This window comes from Rhineura floridana, chromosome 7, assembly GCF_030035675.1.
Source record: "Rhineura floridana isolate rRhiFlo1 chromosome 7, rRhiFlo1.hap2, whole genome shotgun sequence".
Lineage (NCBI taxonomy): Eukaryota > Metazoa > Chordata > Lepidosauria > Squamata > Rhineuridae > Rhineura > Rhineura floridana.
The window spans coordinates 2,985,104-2,999,465 of record NC_084486.1 but is presented as its reverse complement, the minus strand read 5'-3'; the positions used below and the strand labels follow the sequence as shown (position 1 = coordinate 2,999,465).

The 14,362-nt window shown below is 45.1% G+C and overlaps 2 protein-coding genes across 5 annotated transcripts in view; one reads left to right on the top strand and one right to left on the bottom strand.

The window, feature by feature from the left end:
* PKD2L1 (polycystin 2 like 1, transient receptor potential cation channel) overlaps positions 1-4,747 on the bottom strand; it is a 93,506-nt gene extending 88,759 nt beyond the window's left edge. For 2 of the 3 annotated variants that reach the window (XM_061634669.1, XM_061634670.1), the window contains exon 1: positions 4,347-4,747. The gene's annotated coding sequence lies outside the window, so the exon portion shown is untranslated. The remainder of the gene's footprint in view (positions 1-4,346) is intronic. The other variant, XM_061634671.1, reaches the window with a different exon arrangement.
* SCD (stearoyl-CoA desaturase) overlaps positions 4,083-14,362 on the top strand; it is a 39,646-nt gene continuing 29,366 nt past the window's right edge. For both annotated transcript variants that reach the window (XR_009763874.1, XM_061634678.1), the window contains exons 1-2: positions 4,083-4,628; positions 10,566-10,836. Coding sequence is in view for 1 of the 2 variants with exons in the window: in XM_061634678.1 (XP_061490662.1) it covers positions 4,602-4,628; positions 10,566-10,836 (298 nt within the window). In the remaining variant the exon portion in view is untranslated. The remainder of the gene's footprint in view (positions 4,629-10,565; positions 10,837-14,362) is intronic.

The following is a 14,362-nucleotide window of genomic DNA, read 5'->3' as shown; positions in this document are numbered from 1 at the left end:
ATATCAGGTACATTGGCATGACAAAAGGGGAGAGGTTCAATACAGACAAAGGAATACAACAAAAGTCTTATCTAAGCTAAGATCCTATACTTACTCCAGAGTTGCCCAGCTTCCCCCAAAAGGCTTTCTCTGTCACATTTCAGGCAAATCGAGTAGATGGAAAATAGGGAACTCAACTTGGAAGATTATCCTTCCTTTTTAAAATGTATATCCTGCCTCTCACCTTGTTGTATGGGGTCTCCTAGTGGCTTACTCAATATCAGATCCAGCCATTGAAACAGTGACAATCCACACTCAAAATCAGCAGAATAGAATCGGATATTCACATAAACTCAGCCATGTCTTAATGACAGAAATGTCTATACAAACCTCTGAAAAGCTATAAGCTGGCTTCCCATATCACAGAATCCCACAGGATGGATACTTTGGATGGAAAGACCCTGTTCTTTGTAGTCACTCATTTTGCTATTATATTACTTTGGGGGGTCTTGCAGTTCCACCTACAGTGTTTCTATATTGCATTGGCAATACTTTGGAACAGAATGTGCGATGTGAAATAACCAACTCCACCCTCACACCTCCACCCCCGCTTTTCAATGCACTTCTATGGATGTTTGCAAGCCTAGCAGCCACAGAAGGAAATGATAACCCTAATCAGGAAGGGGAAAGTCCCCAGCCTCCTTAGGCTGTGACAGCATACCGGTGACATCTGATGGCATTGTGCTGAGTGAGAGTGCAGCACTGGCTGGCTGAAGAGGGAGTCACCTGATTGTCCCTTGTGAGGCGTCCTTCCCTGGCTCTCCCTGACAGGTTCCTACCTGCTCGTGGTTACTGCCTGTCACTAGGCACCACCAGGGACTCCACGAGTCCGGACCGTTCTCTCTTATGGTTTCTCTCCCCGCTCTAGCACAGATCTCAACAGATCCCCCTGCTAGGCAACCACCAGTAACGTCCCAATACTAGTATTCCCAGAGACTCTGAATACTGGTATTGTTATTCTCTTCACAGCTGCCACCATTTGTTACAGTTCCCCTTCAGCCTTGGTCATTACCTTACCCTCCCTTCTAGTCTGTGAAACCCCAGCCAAGGATCAGGCCTTTGGTAAACCAAATTAAGTATTTATTACAGATAACAAAGCTAACAAGATTAACAAGATTTCTTCTTAAGGCACATAAGCATATGGTTTTACTCAATACTAATCCGAACTCCACCTCCCTCCTGGCAAACAACTCTCTAAACCCCACCAAGCAACCCACTCAGTTCTCTTCTCCCCCCAGATTCCACTCTCACTCTTCCTTTTATACATTCAGCCATTTTAAACACTCAGCCAATCATCTCGCATTCTACTGCCCATTCACTCCCCCTCTTTCACTCCACTTACCATGTATCTTCTAAACAACCAACACTTACCATATATACATTAATATAGGAACATCACATCCCTCTCTTCTCACTTCAAGTCATAATGCAGGGTGGAATGGAAGAGATGGTGAAGGAATGTGCTGTCTTCCCACTTGCCTCAGAGTAAGGAGTGAACTTTGCCCTCTTCAAAGCCCCCTCCCCAACACTGGCGGAAGAGAGACTAGTTGCAGACTGCCACAAATGAAATTGCCAAGCTAAGGGAGGGGCGGCCTCAGCCATAATATTTATGTTGCCTGTGAGTTTCAAGCACTCTACCTGCCCCTGCACTTCTTGGCCAGGAGATACCTGTTTATGTTGACTCCTTCTCTAAATGTCCTTTTCATCTCAACAGAACACCTGACTTAGTTTTTACTTTTAAAGCCTATTTCCTTTTGTCTAGAAGACAGTTTTTCTGGTCATACACTTTTTTTGGAAACTCAAGGCAGGTTGCTGCAGAGTGTGGGTGGACTTTTTCTATTGTGGCTCCCACTCTGTGGAATTCCCTCCCAAACGATCTCCGTCATGCCTCTGCTATGATGAGCTTCCGCCGGGCCTTGAAGACCTGGCTCTTCATACAGGCTTTTGGGGTGGGTTAGGTTTATTATATTGTTGAGATTTTAATGTTTTAATGTATTTGTATGTTTTTATTCTGTACGTCGCCCAGAGTGGCTGGACAACCAGCCAGATGGGTGACTAATAAATCTAATAAATAAAATAAATAAATAAAAAGCACCTGCTGAAAACCTTTCTGTTTTGCCAGGCTTATGCAGGCAATTAAGAAGGTTTTTCCCCAATAGTTGACCTTTGTTTTTACTGTATTTTAATTGTATGTGGGTTTTTTTTACTTGTTGTAAACCACTTTGATGTTAAAATGTTTTTTATGATGTTTGTTTAAGTGAAATAGTGGTATACAAATATATTTATAAATAAAATTAATTACTCTCCTGATGGAATGCACTGAAGGATTTTGTGATTGAACCAGTGATACCTCTTGCAATGAATGATTAAGGTGTTGGGCGTCATGGAACATTTACAAAGTGGTGAGTGAAAACGAGTCAACAAAACACCAAGCTACATACAGGCACTACCCTCCCACCCACTCTGTCATGCTCTGGTCATGTCACACAACTCAAACCAACCCAGCTACCTTCACACAACAAACATGCTGGAAGTGGAATGCAACAATAAACAATGCAACATACTATGCAGCAAATTACAATGGAACACACAAAGCCGGATAAACCTAGACCTTCTGCTCATTCTCTAACAGTGCCAGGCGTACAATTGCTAAAAATGCAGAATGCCAAGTGTGTCTCCTTAAATCCCCCTCCATAATGGTAGCAAGGAAAGGTTCCCTTCCCCCCCCCGGATGTCACTGGCTCCATTTAGAGCTCATAGATAGGTGTATGAGATTTGTGGCCATTTCTTAGATGTTTCTGTTGGACTACATACTGTCAAATATGAAATGCGTGATGGAACGCCTCTCCTACCACAAACCGACGCTCACACTATGCTCAACATCCAAGGCCCTCCTCCAGGTGCCTACTCTGAGGGAAGCTGGGAGACTGGCAACAAGGGAAGAAGGCCTTCTCAGTGGTGGCCCCCAGATTATGGAATGATCTCCTTGATGAGGTGCACCTGACACCAACACTGTTATCTTTTTGGTGCCAGGTCAAGACTTTCCTCCTCTCCCATGTGTTTTTAAATTGTTTTTCAAAAACTGTGTTTTTAAATTTGTATATTTGTTTTTAATTGCTGTAAACCGCCCAGAGAGCTTTGGCTATGGGGCAGTATATAAATGTAATAAATAAATAAATAAATCAGATACGACCAAATATTAAAGATTAGTTTTAAAAGTCTCTGAAATTCCAGCAGAAGGGATGCTGGGTGCCTTTCTGTATCAAACCACTCCATCCACCTACAGTGCTATTTATCCGTGCTTACTGTATCCCACCTCTCCCCATTATAAAACACCCCAACCCCATCAGCCACAAATAAATCAATAAACACCCCCCAGCACTCCCACCCCCCAGCACTCCCATTCACAGGCCCTCAGTTCCTCGATCCTGAACCCCCACTGCTGTTCCCTCGATAACCCGCCACTACAGCCTCCCTGTCGTTGAGGGGAGCATCAGGTCCAGCACAGCAGAGGAAGCCCCCGGCGGGAACGCCAGCGACTGATCAACGGGATCATGCCATGGAACGACAGCCGGGCAAGAGCATCCTCCACAATCATACAAGGACGTTGCAACGTGCCAAAGGAACTCTAGGGCTATGGAGTTCTAAGTCTGGTTAATTCCTTCCGATCAGTCAAGGCATCCCAAACCATCCCCAGGACTCCCGGGCGAACCCGAAACGTATCTGGAGCAGAATAGGGCGCTGTAGCGCTACTCCCGCTCCTGTTCCCCGCCCCCGGCTTCCTGCAGACCCAACCGAGAGAAAGGCCTCGTGACCCACTTGGGCAGCAAAGGTAACTGCCGGTCATTGCCTTCCCGGTGGCGGGAGTGGCATAATCCTCCCCCCACCCCCCATTGCCAGATCAGAAGTCCGGATCGTGCGCCGGGCACATGGCTCGCCATGCAATACAAGCGTCACGCAATGCAATTCAATGGGAAGCACCAGCAGTCGCAGCGCCGGCGTTCAACAGCAGATTGCGGGCAGCCAATGCCGAGGACGCTTTGAGGTGGCACCAAATGCCCACCAACCAATGGGAGCCCTCCGCCAAGTGCCAAGGTATCATCCTCCGATTCGCCTCTGCTCTCCGCCCCGCGTCCGCTTAAGCCGCACCAGCCCGCAGCCCGCCCACGGCAGCTCCTTTTAGCTGAGGAGCAAAGCTGCGCAGCGTGTTTGGACCCTGATCGGCAAGTGGTCCTAGCATCGGCTCATCTTGCCAAAGGTCGCGTCCGCTTCGGTCGCTGGGTTCATGGTCCTGGGGACTTAAATACCTTGGCGAAAGGCTCCCGAAAAGGCAGACGACGGGTGTTGAGTCCGACCCACACGAGCGAAGGATCGCTCGAGTTGCAGCGGCAGCGCTTCGCTCCCACCGGCAGCGGCAACCGCGGATCATCCGAGCAGCGGCAGCCGAACGCTTGTTAGCTGAGAGGGAGAGGAGAGAGTGAGCCTCGCTGGCCATTAAAAGCGCAGAGAGCATCCGCCAGATCTCCCGAGAAATAGCTTCGAGCAGAACGAGACCTCTTCCGATGCCTGCCCAATTAGCCCAGGAAGAGGTAAGGGGACGCTTCTTCATTCTCGATTTTAGACTGTTTATGTCCGTCACCCGCGAATGAGTGCATGGATAGCCTAGCCGAGGGCGTCGAGCGCTCTCCTCCAATTCCGTTGCCAGATTTTTAAAGACCATCCTTTACTTGACGAGAGGAAAAGGTCGGCTGCCCGCCTGGCTGCTAGATAAGGCTGCCTTTTCTTTTAAAAGACGCTCCTTTATTCTTAAAGAACCCCCTTCTTAGCATCCCAGCTCCGCTTTCCCAAGCATCCTTTTTTAGTTATTTCCTTGTTGCGCCGTAGTGCGATGCAACATTTGTAAAGCTATTCAGTTATCCCCCCCGTTACAAACAGTGTGGCCTTTAAAGGGGTTCTAAATAACTTTTTTTGTTAATAATGCAACCATTGTGTGGAGCCTTAACGTGGCTAAAAATAGGACCCGATTTTAACGACGATGAATTTACACGAGGGGGCGGAGGCTCTGCAGGATCCGAAAATGCATGCCTCTAAGCGAGGTAGTGGGCGTTACTAGAGGGCGAGTCGGCCGCGATGGCTTTGTGATTTAAACAATCGGAAGCTTTTAGGCTGCAATCCGATGTACGCTTTCCTGGGAGTATTCCCTATTGAATACAGCGGGATTTGTTTTGGATTTAAACATATATAGGGTCTTCCAATCAGAGAGAAAATCAGGAAAATCAGTCAGCAGTGATGGCGGAGAGCTTGCCAAACCTTACAGCGTCACTGGATCTTCTTTTCCTTCAGTGCCCCACTGCAGTCTAAGCAGCCCAGCTGCAGTTATAAGTATGACACAGTAAGGGAAATCACCTGAAATTAAACTGCAGTCTTTTATACACATACTTGGAAAGAAGTCCCTTTTGAATTCATCAGGCCTTACTCCTAAACTGAACATGTATGGTGTTAGTCTCTCTATCAATGACAAAGTTGACAGAAGAGCTTTAAATGAAAAATAACGTTGCTAAGGTTTTTAGCTATTATGAGGGAATGAGCCAGTTACTAGGGAGGGGACTTGGCCTTTAGGAAAACTGTTTCTCCTGTGAGTGGCTCTTTAACCTGCTTGAAGAAGCATCCCCGTCATTCTCAAAAGCCTCTCCCGCTGACAATATCCGTACATCAAAATAGCAGGCAATTCTTGGCAGACATGGTAAAACTGTAGAGGTACCACAGGCATACACAAGCTAAAAATCTGTGTTCCCCAGAAAACAAGACAAAGAAGACAATAATATTTGTACCACATGTCCACAATCTTTTACGTAACTCAAAATTTTCTACCAGGCAGAGTGGAAAATTATATATAGATTGTTTCTTCCACCATGGAGCCTATGGCAGTGTAAATAATGGTTCCTGGGCTATCACCAGTCCAGTCACTGATAAGGTCCAAACCTTCTTAGCTTCAATATGCCTTCAGACACCATCATTAGTAAATATTACTGCTCTTATATATATAAGGCAACAATAAAAGGCAACAAGTTACTAATTTTGTGTTCTCTAGGACCAATATAGTATACAACTATCTACATCAATGTTATTTTATGAGATACAACAGTAGTAGCATAATGCTCTTCATTCATTTATCTTGACAGAACTAGCCCATCATGTCCCAAAGCTCTTTCCAAAACACTGGCCATAATCCAAACAAATTAGGCTGCAGTCCTACCCCCACTTAGCTAATTAAATGAATGAGACATACTTCTGAGTAGATATGGTTAGCATTGCAGCCTCAGTTACTTTAAAGTTCGGTTGATTTCATGTGTCTAACTATTAAATTTTACAGTGTTCAATTGGGGTTACCTATTCCCAGGTAAGTGTATTTCATAGGATTAAAGTCTGCCTTAGTTCAATAAGTGTTTAATATTGGCTAAATTATGTCCATTGGAAATTACAGTTATATTACAGTAATATTAATTGGTTTGTAGAAAAAGGTGCAAGCTCTTGAGTAATATCGAACTCTTCGTCAGACAGAATGGAAAGGTGGATCTTCCCCATTTGAAGAAGTGAGCCCTCTGCAGACATTCCCCTCACGTGATTACCATTGCAGAAGGAGGGAGAGTGGGACACACTGACTAGTCCTACCCCTTCCCTCACATTACTGTCATCCCTTTCCTCACTTCACTATTGCATCACCAGTGCTTCTCCTGCAGCCCTCTATGCGTGAGAAGATGAACGTCTGCAGCAGCAGCAGCAGCAGGCCTCTTTTGCTTATGTAAGCTTCCTGCATGTCTTAGAACTCTGGTTTTTCAAGGTTCAACATTAAATGAGGTGCCTACATGAACAGGCTTCTCACTGCAGACTTCAACACTTAACATGTGGAGGGGCTGCAGGAGTGGCAGCAGTGATGTGATGTTCCCACTACTCCCCTCATACAATGGTAGGATTGCCAGGTTCCTGGCCTGATCCTGATCCTGTATCTTTAAAGGTAAAGGTGCCGCCACACTTGTAGTGTAAGTTGTTTCCGACTCTTAGGGTGACGTCTTGCGACATTTACTAGGCAGACCGTATATATGGGGTGGGATTGCCAGTTCCTTCCCTGGCCTTTCTTTACCCCCCAGCATAGGCCAGGTACTCATTTTACCCCCCACGGATGGATGGAAGGCTGAGTAGACCTCGACCCCTTTTACTGGAGATTCGACTTCCTCCTTCCGTTGGAATCAAACTCCGGCCGTGAGCAGAGCTTCGGCTGCATTACTGCTGCTTACGTCAGCCAAGCGCAGGTGTTCTTGCAACATTGTAATGAGAAAAGCCACAAGGTGGAATTCTCCCTTTCCCCTGCGCAACTTTTAAAGATACAGAAGACCTCTTGCTTCCCAGGCCCGGCCTCCAAGAGGTCTTTTGTATTTTTAAAAGTTGTGCAGGGGGAATGGAGAATTCCACCTTGTGCTTTTTCTCATTACACTGTTGCAAGAACACTTGCACTTGGCTGACTTTCTCTTCTCCTAAAGGTACAGGTTCAGTCTCAGGCCAGGAACCTGGCAACCCTACTCCCCAGCCTCTATGCCCAGATCTATTTAGGAAGAAAACCTAGTTGTCTGAGGAAGGCAGTTCATTTACTTGCCTGTTGCAATGATCCCTAAGGCTTTTTAACTGGGGAGGGGGTAGATATCCTCTTTATTTTTTAAAATTTGAACAAAGAGGATGCAACAGGCCTGGACCATCTTTGTGTAATTCTGGCACTTGGACATGTTTGTGCAAGCTCTTTGATTGGCCAGGGACTGTGGGGTGAGGGTGGGGAGAGCACATTAGTCATTGTGGTTCGGGACAGAGTTGATGAGATGGAGAGATTTTGTGGGGGAAAGGGGCCTCCTGCCAGTCCCAGCCCTTTTGATGCCTTCATTGTTCTTTCTCCTCACTGATCAGAGGCAGTGGACTTCATCATAGCCAGCTAAGAGGCTAATCTCAGTTTGCTTCTCTTCAGCTGCTTTTGGAATAGTTTAAAGAAAGCTGAGCTTATTTATTTCAATTTATAAAACATCTTGAAGCAATGAACAATAAAACATCAGCAATAATACATACAGGAAACAATTTTATATATAAAACCAATTTGATTCCAATACAGTGGCATGCCCACTTTCCTTCCAGCTCTCTTTGCCACAGGCATCCAGTGGGGGAAGAGCCTTCCTGCAAGTTCCCACGGGCCTGTCTGTAGCTCAGGGGCAGCCAATGTGGAGTCTTGCAGAGTGGCATTGTTGGACTACAACTCCCATCATCCCTAGCTGGGGCTGATGGAAGTTACAGTCCAAACCAAGTGGAGGGTACCACATTGGTTACCCCTCCTCTAGCTGCTGTGGAGGCTTTAAAAAAGGAGCTGACAGGCTTAAGAAAAGAATAGAGACAAAGTGCTGCTACAAATTCAAGAGAGGACATCTGGAACAGAGTTTTCTTGGGCATTGGCCTCTTATTTTACTGAGTAGCATATGATGATGAGGTGTGTCTGTGTGTGTGAAGGGGGGCAGGGAAGCAACACTCCGGCTTGGCCACCTCATCTTGAGCAAAACATTCTGGTAAACTGACTGTAATAGCCTACCCCACAGGAGTGAAAAGTTAAGATGAGGAAATGTTATACTCATCCCGTGCTGTCTGAGTGGTCCATAATATATGCCTTAATAATATATTGGTTACTTGTTATTGCCTAGTTTTGAAGCTCAGCTAAAGAAAAAAAGCTTTCTGGCAAACCCTTGTTCTTAGTCTGGTACCTGCTGCTGTTATGCTGTGAGAAGAGGCTCAAGATAAGCCAGGTTTCAAGAGCAGGTTTTGGGCCGTGTGCATGTCTGCTTACTCTTGCATTGTGGTTTTCTTATGTGGGCATAATGTCACAGTTATTTGCTATTCTGGATGAGAAGACCAATTTGAAGAATGACTCCCTTGCTCCCAGCTGTGCCGAGAACCTGTTTCCTGATCTCCTCTGTTCTCAGCTGAGTCTCGCAGCAAGCCTTGTTGCTTTTCTTGAAAGCTAGGATAGAAGAAAATCTTCTGATAGCGTGAGAAAGAGTCAGTTCTGAAATGACTGAGATAATGTATGTGATGTCCTTTGAACAACTCAAAAGTATCAGTAATTAGGAAGAATTACTAAATTAAAAATGGAGGCTTTCTGTATTGATCTAGAACTTAAATACTTTGCACTCATATGAGAGGGAGGGAATGAAGTCTGTTAATTATACCATGTTACCTGATGCCTAATTGGATCACTTACAAAAGGTCAGTATTGGTTAATACAGAATAGCTACCACTGGCCTGTTTCTTTTTATACTCACAGTCACTACTGTTGGTTTGAAAGAATGGCCACACAGATGTATACCAAAACAGGGTTGCCATCTTCCTTGTGTATGCAAAAAAGTGGCTAAATGTGGGGCTTCAACATGTAAGTCAATCAGTTAGATTAGCCAATTCAACATCTTTTGAGCAACTAAAAAAAGTACCTCCAGTGAACTGCAGCAGCATTTTTTTTAAAGCAAATATTACTTAGTTTAATACAATAACACAAAACTATGGGTGGCAAGCACCATTGTTGAAGAGGCATTTTGCCCTTCCTTCTCTCGCACATAGGACAGCATTCCTCGTCTAAGTTCATGTGACTTGTGTGTGCTGTGCAGGTTGGTCCATGAGGGCCAGTGGGGCACTGCCCCACCAACCTCAGCCTCTTTTTTGCCAGCGCCCATTTGCTTGCCTTCTTACAACTGGCTACGGGGGTAGCACTGACTGCCAGCTTTCTCCTCTTTAGTGTCAGTATTGCCACTGTAGGCGGAGAAGGACAAAACTAGACTTAATTGGCTGTGCCTGTCATTGGCTGTGACTCTAGGTTTGGTTGCCCTCCTAGCCGTCTGCCCCCCCAGTCCCATTGGGCACCAGGCACTCCCATATGTGTGCATAAACCACCCCAAAATAGTGCCCATGAGCACCACGGTGCACTCAGACACCTCCTTGAAACATGCCAAGGCCCCCTTCTAATTTGTTATTTTTAAAATGGAGGGTATGCTTTTTGGTTGGTTGGTTTGGTTTGGTGGAGAAAGGTGTTGCCTGTTTTTATTTGTTTTGGGTTGTGTGCAGGTATTTTGCCTGAGTTGTTTTTTGTTTCGGGGGGGGGTCTTCTGAGCATCACCAGTTTTTCTTCTGTGGTGCCCGCAACAGTTTCTTAAATCTTCAGATGCGCCCCTAGGGTCACCAAGGTTTATGTGGTTGGGAATCTTGCACACTTGGGGCTTCCAATCACATGGAGCACCTATGGGTAGCTATACCTTAGTTTCTAGCCAACTTGTATAAATTATTATAATTATAAGCAACTACAATTAGCAGTGGCTTTTCAACATGTTTTTCACTTGTGCATCTGCCTAAACATGCTGCAAGAAGTTGCCTGTGGGTTTTTTCAATGTACAAAGCTTTGATTCCCATCCCTCTGTGACTTTGCTTTGTTTTTGTTTTGTCTTTTGTGCCAGCTTCCCCTAGATTTCTCCACCACCGCTGCCTTTGCTCACGTGGCCCAGAATGGGGTGGCTAAGATGGAGAAGGTCCATCCCATACATGAGGACATGGGGGCTCAGAGAGAGATAGATGACATTTTTGATGAGACCTATCGTGAGAAAGAGGGCCCCAAGCCTGCCAAGATATACGTCTGGAGGAACATCGTGCTCATGGCCCTGCTCCACATATCTGCAGTGTACGCCATATGGCTCATACCTGCAGCAAAACCTGTCACCTTGGTGTGGGGTAAGCAAAGGACATGGTAATCTTTCTCTGAGGGAACTGCCTGGTTATTTTGCTCTGTTTCTTGGCCTTTCTGCTCCATGCAAATAGGATCTAGCTCTTCTCATCATAGTGCTCAGGCTTAGCTCTTGGAGGGCCTTGGGGAGAATTAATTATTACCTGTAAGCACGGAAACAAGCTCCTCTGGGAAGCATCATGTGTTCTTTAAATGAGTTCAAAAGCATATTGTAATATATATTAAGTTTCTCATCAAGGCAACTAGAAGGCCCATCTGAATTACCACCAGCCCTGTAGCCATGAAGATATGCTTCCTTTCCCTTAACTTGTAAACAATAATTGGTGGGGTGATTCTTGTGTGTGCAAAGGCATGGAACTGCCAGAGGCTTTCCTCCAGAGCTGGCTAACCATTTTGGGGCGGAGGGCCACAGTCAAAAGTGGCCTGCCGGGTGGGGCAGAGGCACTATGTTAGCTTCCTGGCAGGTGGATCACTGTTGCTTACTGAGAGGGAGAGGTGGAGGGGAGGTCAGTGTGATACAAATGCATTGCTAAAGTCATTCCTATGCTGCTGCTGAATCCTGAGACAGCGTCACTTAATGACGTTCGGCCGATTCTTGCACCAGCCCCAGGCTGACGTAGCCCAGAGCAGGCTTTTGCATGAGCAACTGGGCTACAGATGCAGCAGTGGCTATACTGCTCCATCTCGCCCTCTGTTGCCCACCTGGGGTTTGGATTGCTCTCAGACCTTGAATGGGACTGATCTGTGGCTATAAAACAGTCACTTCTTGGGTGAATTATGATACATTTCAAGATATTCAGTAACAGGTTTGGAAAGAATCTGTATTGAAGAGATTCTTAAGTTCTTACTGTTGGGGCAGAAGAAATTAAAGCAGAGAACAAGATACCTACACGCAAAGATAATAAACATTCCTAAATCCTACAGAAAGAGGTCAGAATTTTTTTATGAGAATAAAACAGAGCAGAAATCAAAGACATACTTTCCCCCACAGTTAAAAAAAAGTGTGTGCATATGGAGATTATTCTTTTTATCACTTTTGAAACCCTGATTCTTAAAGGTCTAGCAGACAAGCTGCTTTGTTCAAACTTGTTGGGATGCTTTATATGTAGCCATTGCAACCAAGGATATATCTTCACCTAAGTTCCTTCTGCTGCAGGCTTTCAAAGGGCAGTTTCAGATACGATGATACTGCAGAGGTGTCTCTTTTCTAGTTGCACCTTTTGTTTTTCCTGCTCCTGGGGAATGTGCATGATCCCAATGTGAGACCAGTTATGTGTGCACATGATGCAGTACACAACCTCACTATTTTGTCTCTCTGTTCGCTCCTTGGGGTAGGACTGTGGAATATAAAAGGTCCCCGGTACAATCCCTGGCATCTCTGTTTGAAATCCTGGAGGACCACTGCCAGTCAGCAGAAACAGTATTGAGCTAGATGGACCAAAGGTCTGACTCAACAGAAGACAGTTTGCTGTGTCCCTGATGGAAGAGGTGCAAAAACAATTCTGGGTGAGATGGAGTTGCAGATTTGGCAGAGGAGAACGATGCACATCGCCAGTGGAGAAGCTCCAGGAGCCCCTTCCCTTTAATGCAGGGAGAGGCCAATCTGCTTCCTCTGCTTACCCAGCAAGTGTTCTAAATATGAATAGACATTCCAAGTGCATGGCAGTTGTAAACTCCCATTCATATCCATAACGACACAGCATGTTTTAATTAGGAAAAAACATTTGACATCAGATGGCGTTCTAAAACTGGCAAGATAGTCATTTCCAGTTCTCAGTCTTGGTGTTTGTTCTTGTTCCGTCATGCACCTTTATGTTTCCTTCTGTGCCACTGCAAGAAACAGCAGATGAACCACAAAATCCCACCTCTCTCACTCTTGAATTCCCTGAATTCTGAAAGTTTCAAATGTGGGATGTTGAGGTGACTGGAAGAACTTGATACCCTTTTCTCTCTCTGATCCCCACCGTTCACTAGTACAGAAATGGAGTGAACAGCATACACAACCGAGAATGCACGTGCCTGTTCCTGATTGTTATCCTCTGCCTTTTTTTCATTGCAGTAGATCCCACCACTAAATTACAAAGATACTATTTTTATGCTCCACATTTAAAATGTGGTTTGACACCAGGAGCAGCTACAGTGAAAAAATTGCAAGAGCTGAGTGCACATGCAGATGATTTGCAAACTGGTGTGGAATCATAACCAGTGTGTTTGGAACTGGGCTGTAGGGTATGTCCTCTTTCTAAGGCAACCCAAGGTTATGATGGCATGTCCTGCAGCCCTTACTGCTGCAGATAAAAACTTATAGCGGTAAAACATTAAAGGTTTGGGAACAAGAGCCAAGTAATAAATGTTCTGTTTTTCATTTCTTGTTATTAATTTTGATCTAGCTGACCCAGATTTTTCACAACAGAAGCAGAAATATTTGGCATCAGCTGAGTCTGTACAAAGGTCCTTTGTTCTGAACAAGATGCCCAATTTTAAGACAATGTTTTGGTCATTCTGCTGAGAGGCTAAAGTGCTCCAAGAAAAGCATTGCCTTCTGAGTTTAAGATGTGCTACTTATACAGTCTGTCCTGAGAAGTGTTCCTACTATGTTGACAGTGTAACATCTCTTTGGCAATATTTCAAGGCCTCTGGGATGACTCCAGGAATCACTATAGGAGGCAAGCCCTGAGATGAGCACATTATCACTGCTAGAAACAATGGGAAGCAACTCTCCCATTCCTGGTAGAGCTTTGAGAATCAACAGGCATTGGCCATAATCCTTTCAGATGTGCCTCCCTGTGGCTTCTATCTGCATACAGACAGCCTTAGCTTTTGACAATGATGAAGGTGGTGGAATAGCAAATAACAGGCCAATCAGCTATTTAAATGTTTATAGGCAGTCACCTATTCAGTCATTACTGGGGAAGACAGATGGACTAATGTTAGCACTTTGGAAGAAGCAAAGTTTACCAGTGATCCTTCAACATCAACTTTGCTGGTCCGGCCATGTTGTTCGAATGTCTAGTCACTGTTTTCCAAATCAGCTACTTTACTCCCAACTTAAGGATGGAAAACGGAACATTGGTGGACAGCAGAAGAGGTTTAAAGATGTTCTTAAAGATAATCTAAAAAAATGAACATTGACAACTGGGAAGTCTTGTCCCATGAACGTCTCAAATGGAGGTCGGCTATTATCAAAGGTGCTGTGGACTTTGAAGAAGCACGAATACAGGGCAAATGGGACAAATGAGCTAAGCGGAAGGCACATCAAACAAATCCTCATCGCGACCATCTTCCATCTGGAAACCTATGTCCTCACTGTGGGAGGCTGTGTAGATCCAGAATTGGTCTCCACAGTCACTTATGGACCCACTGTTAAAGACCTTATCTTGGAAGACAATCTTACTTGGCCATGAGTGATCGCCAATATTCTTCTTGGCTATCACTCATGACCGAGTAAGATTGTCTTCCAAAATATAATCTTTAACAATGGATCCGTCTGAAACTGTATCCACCGCCGATGTA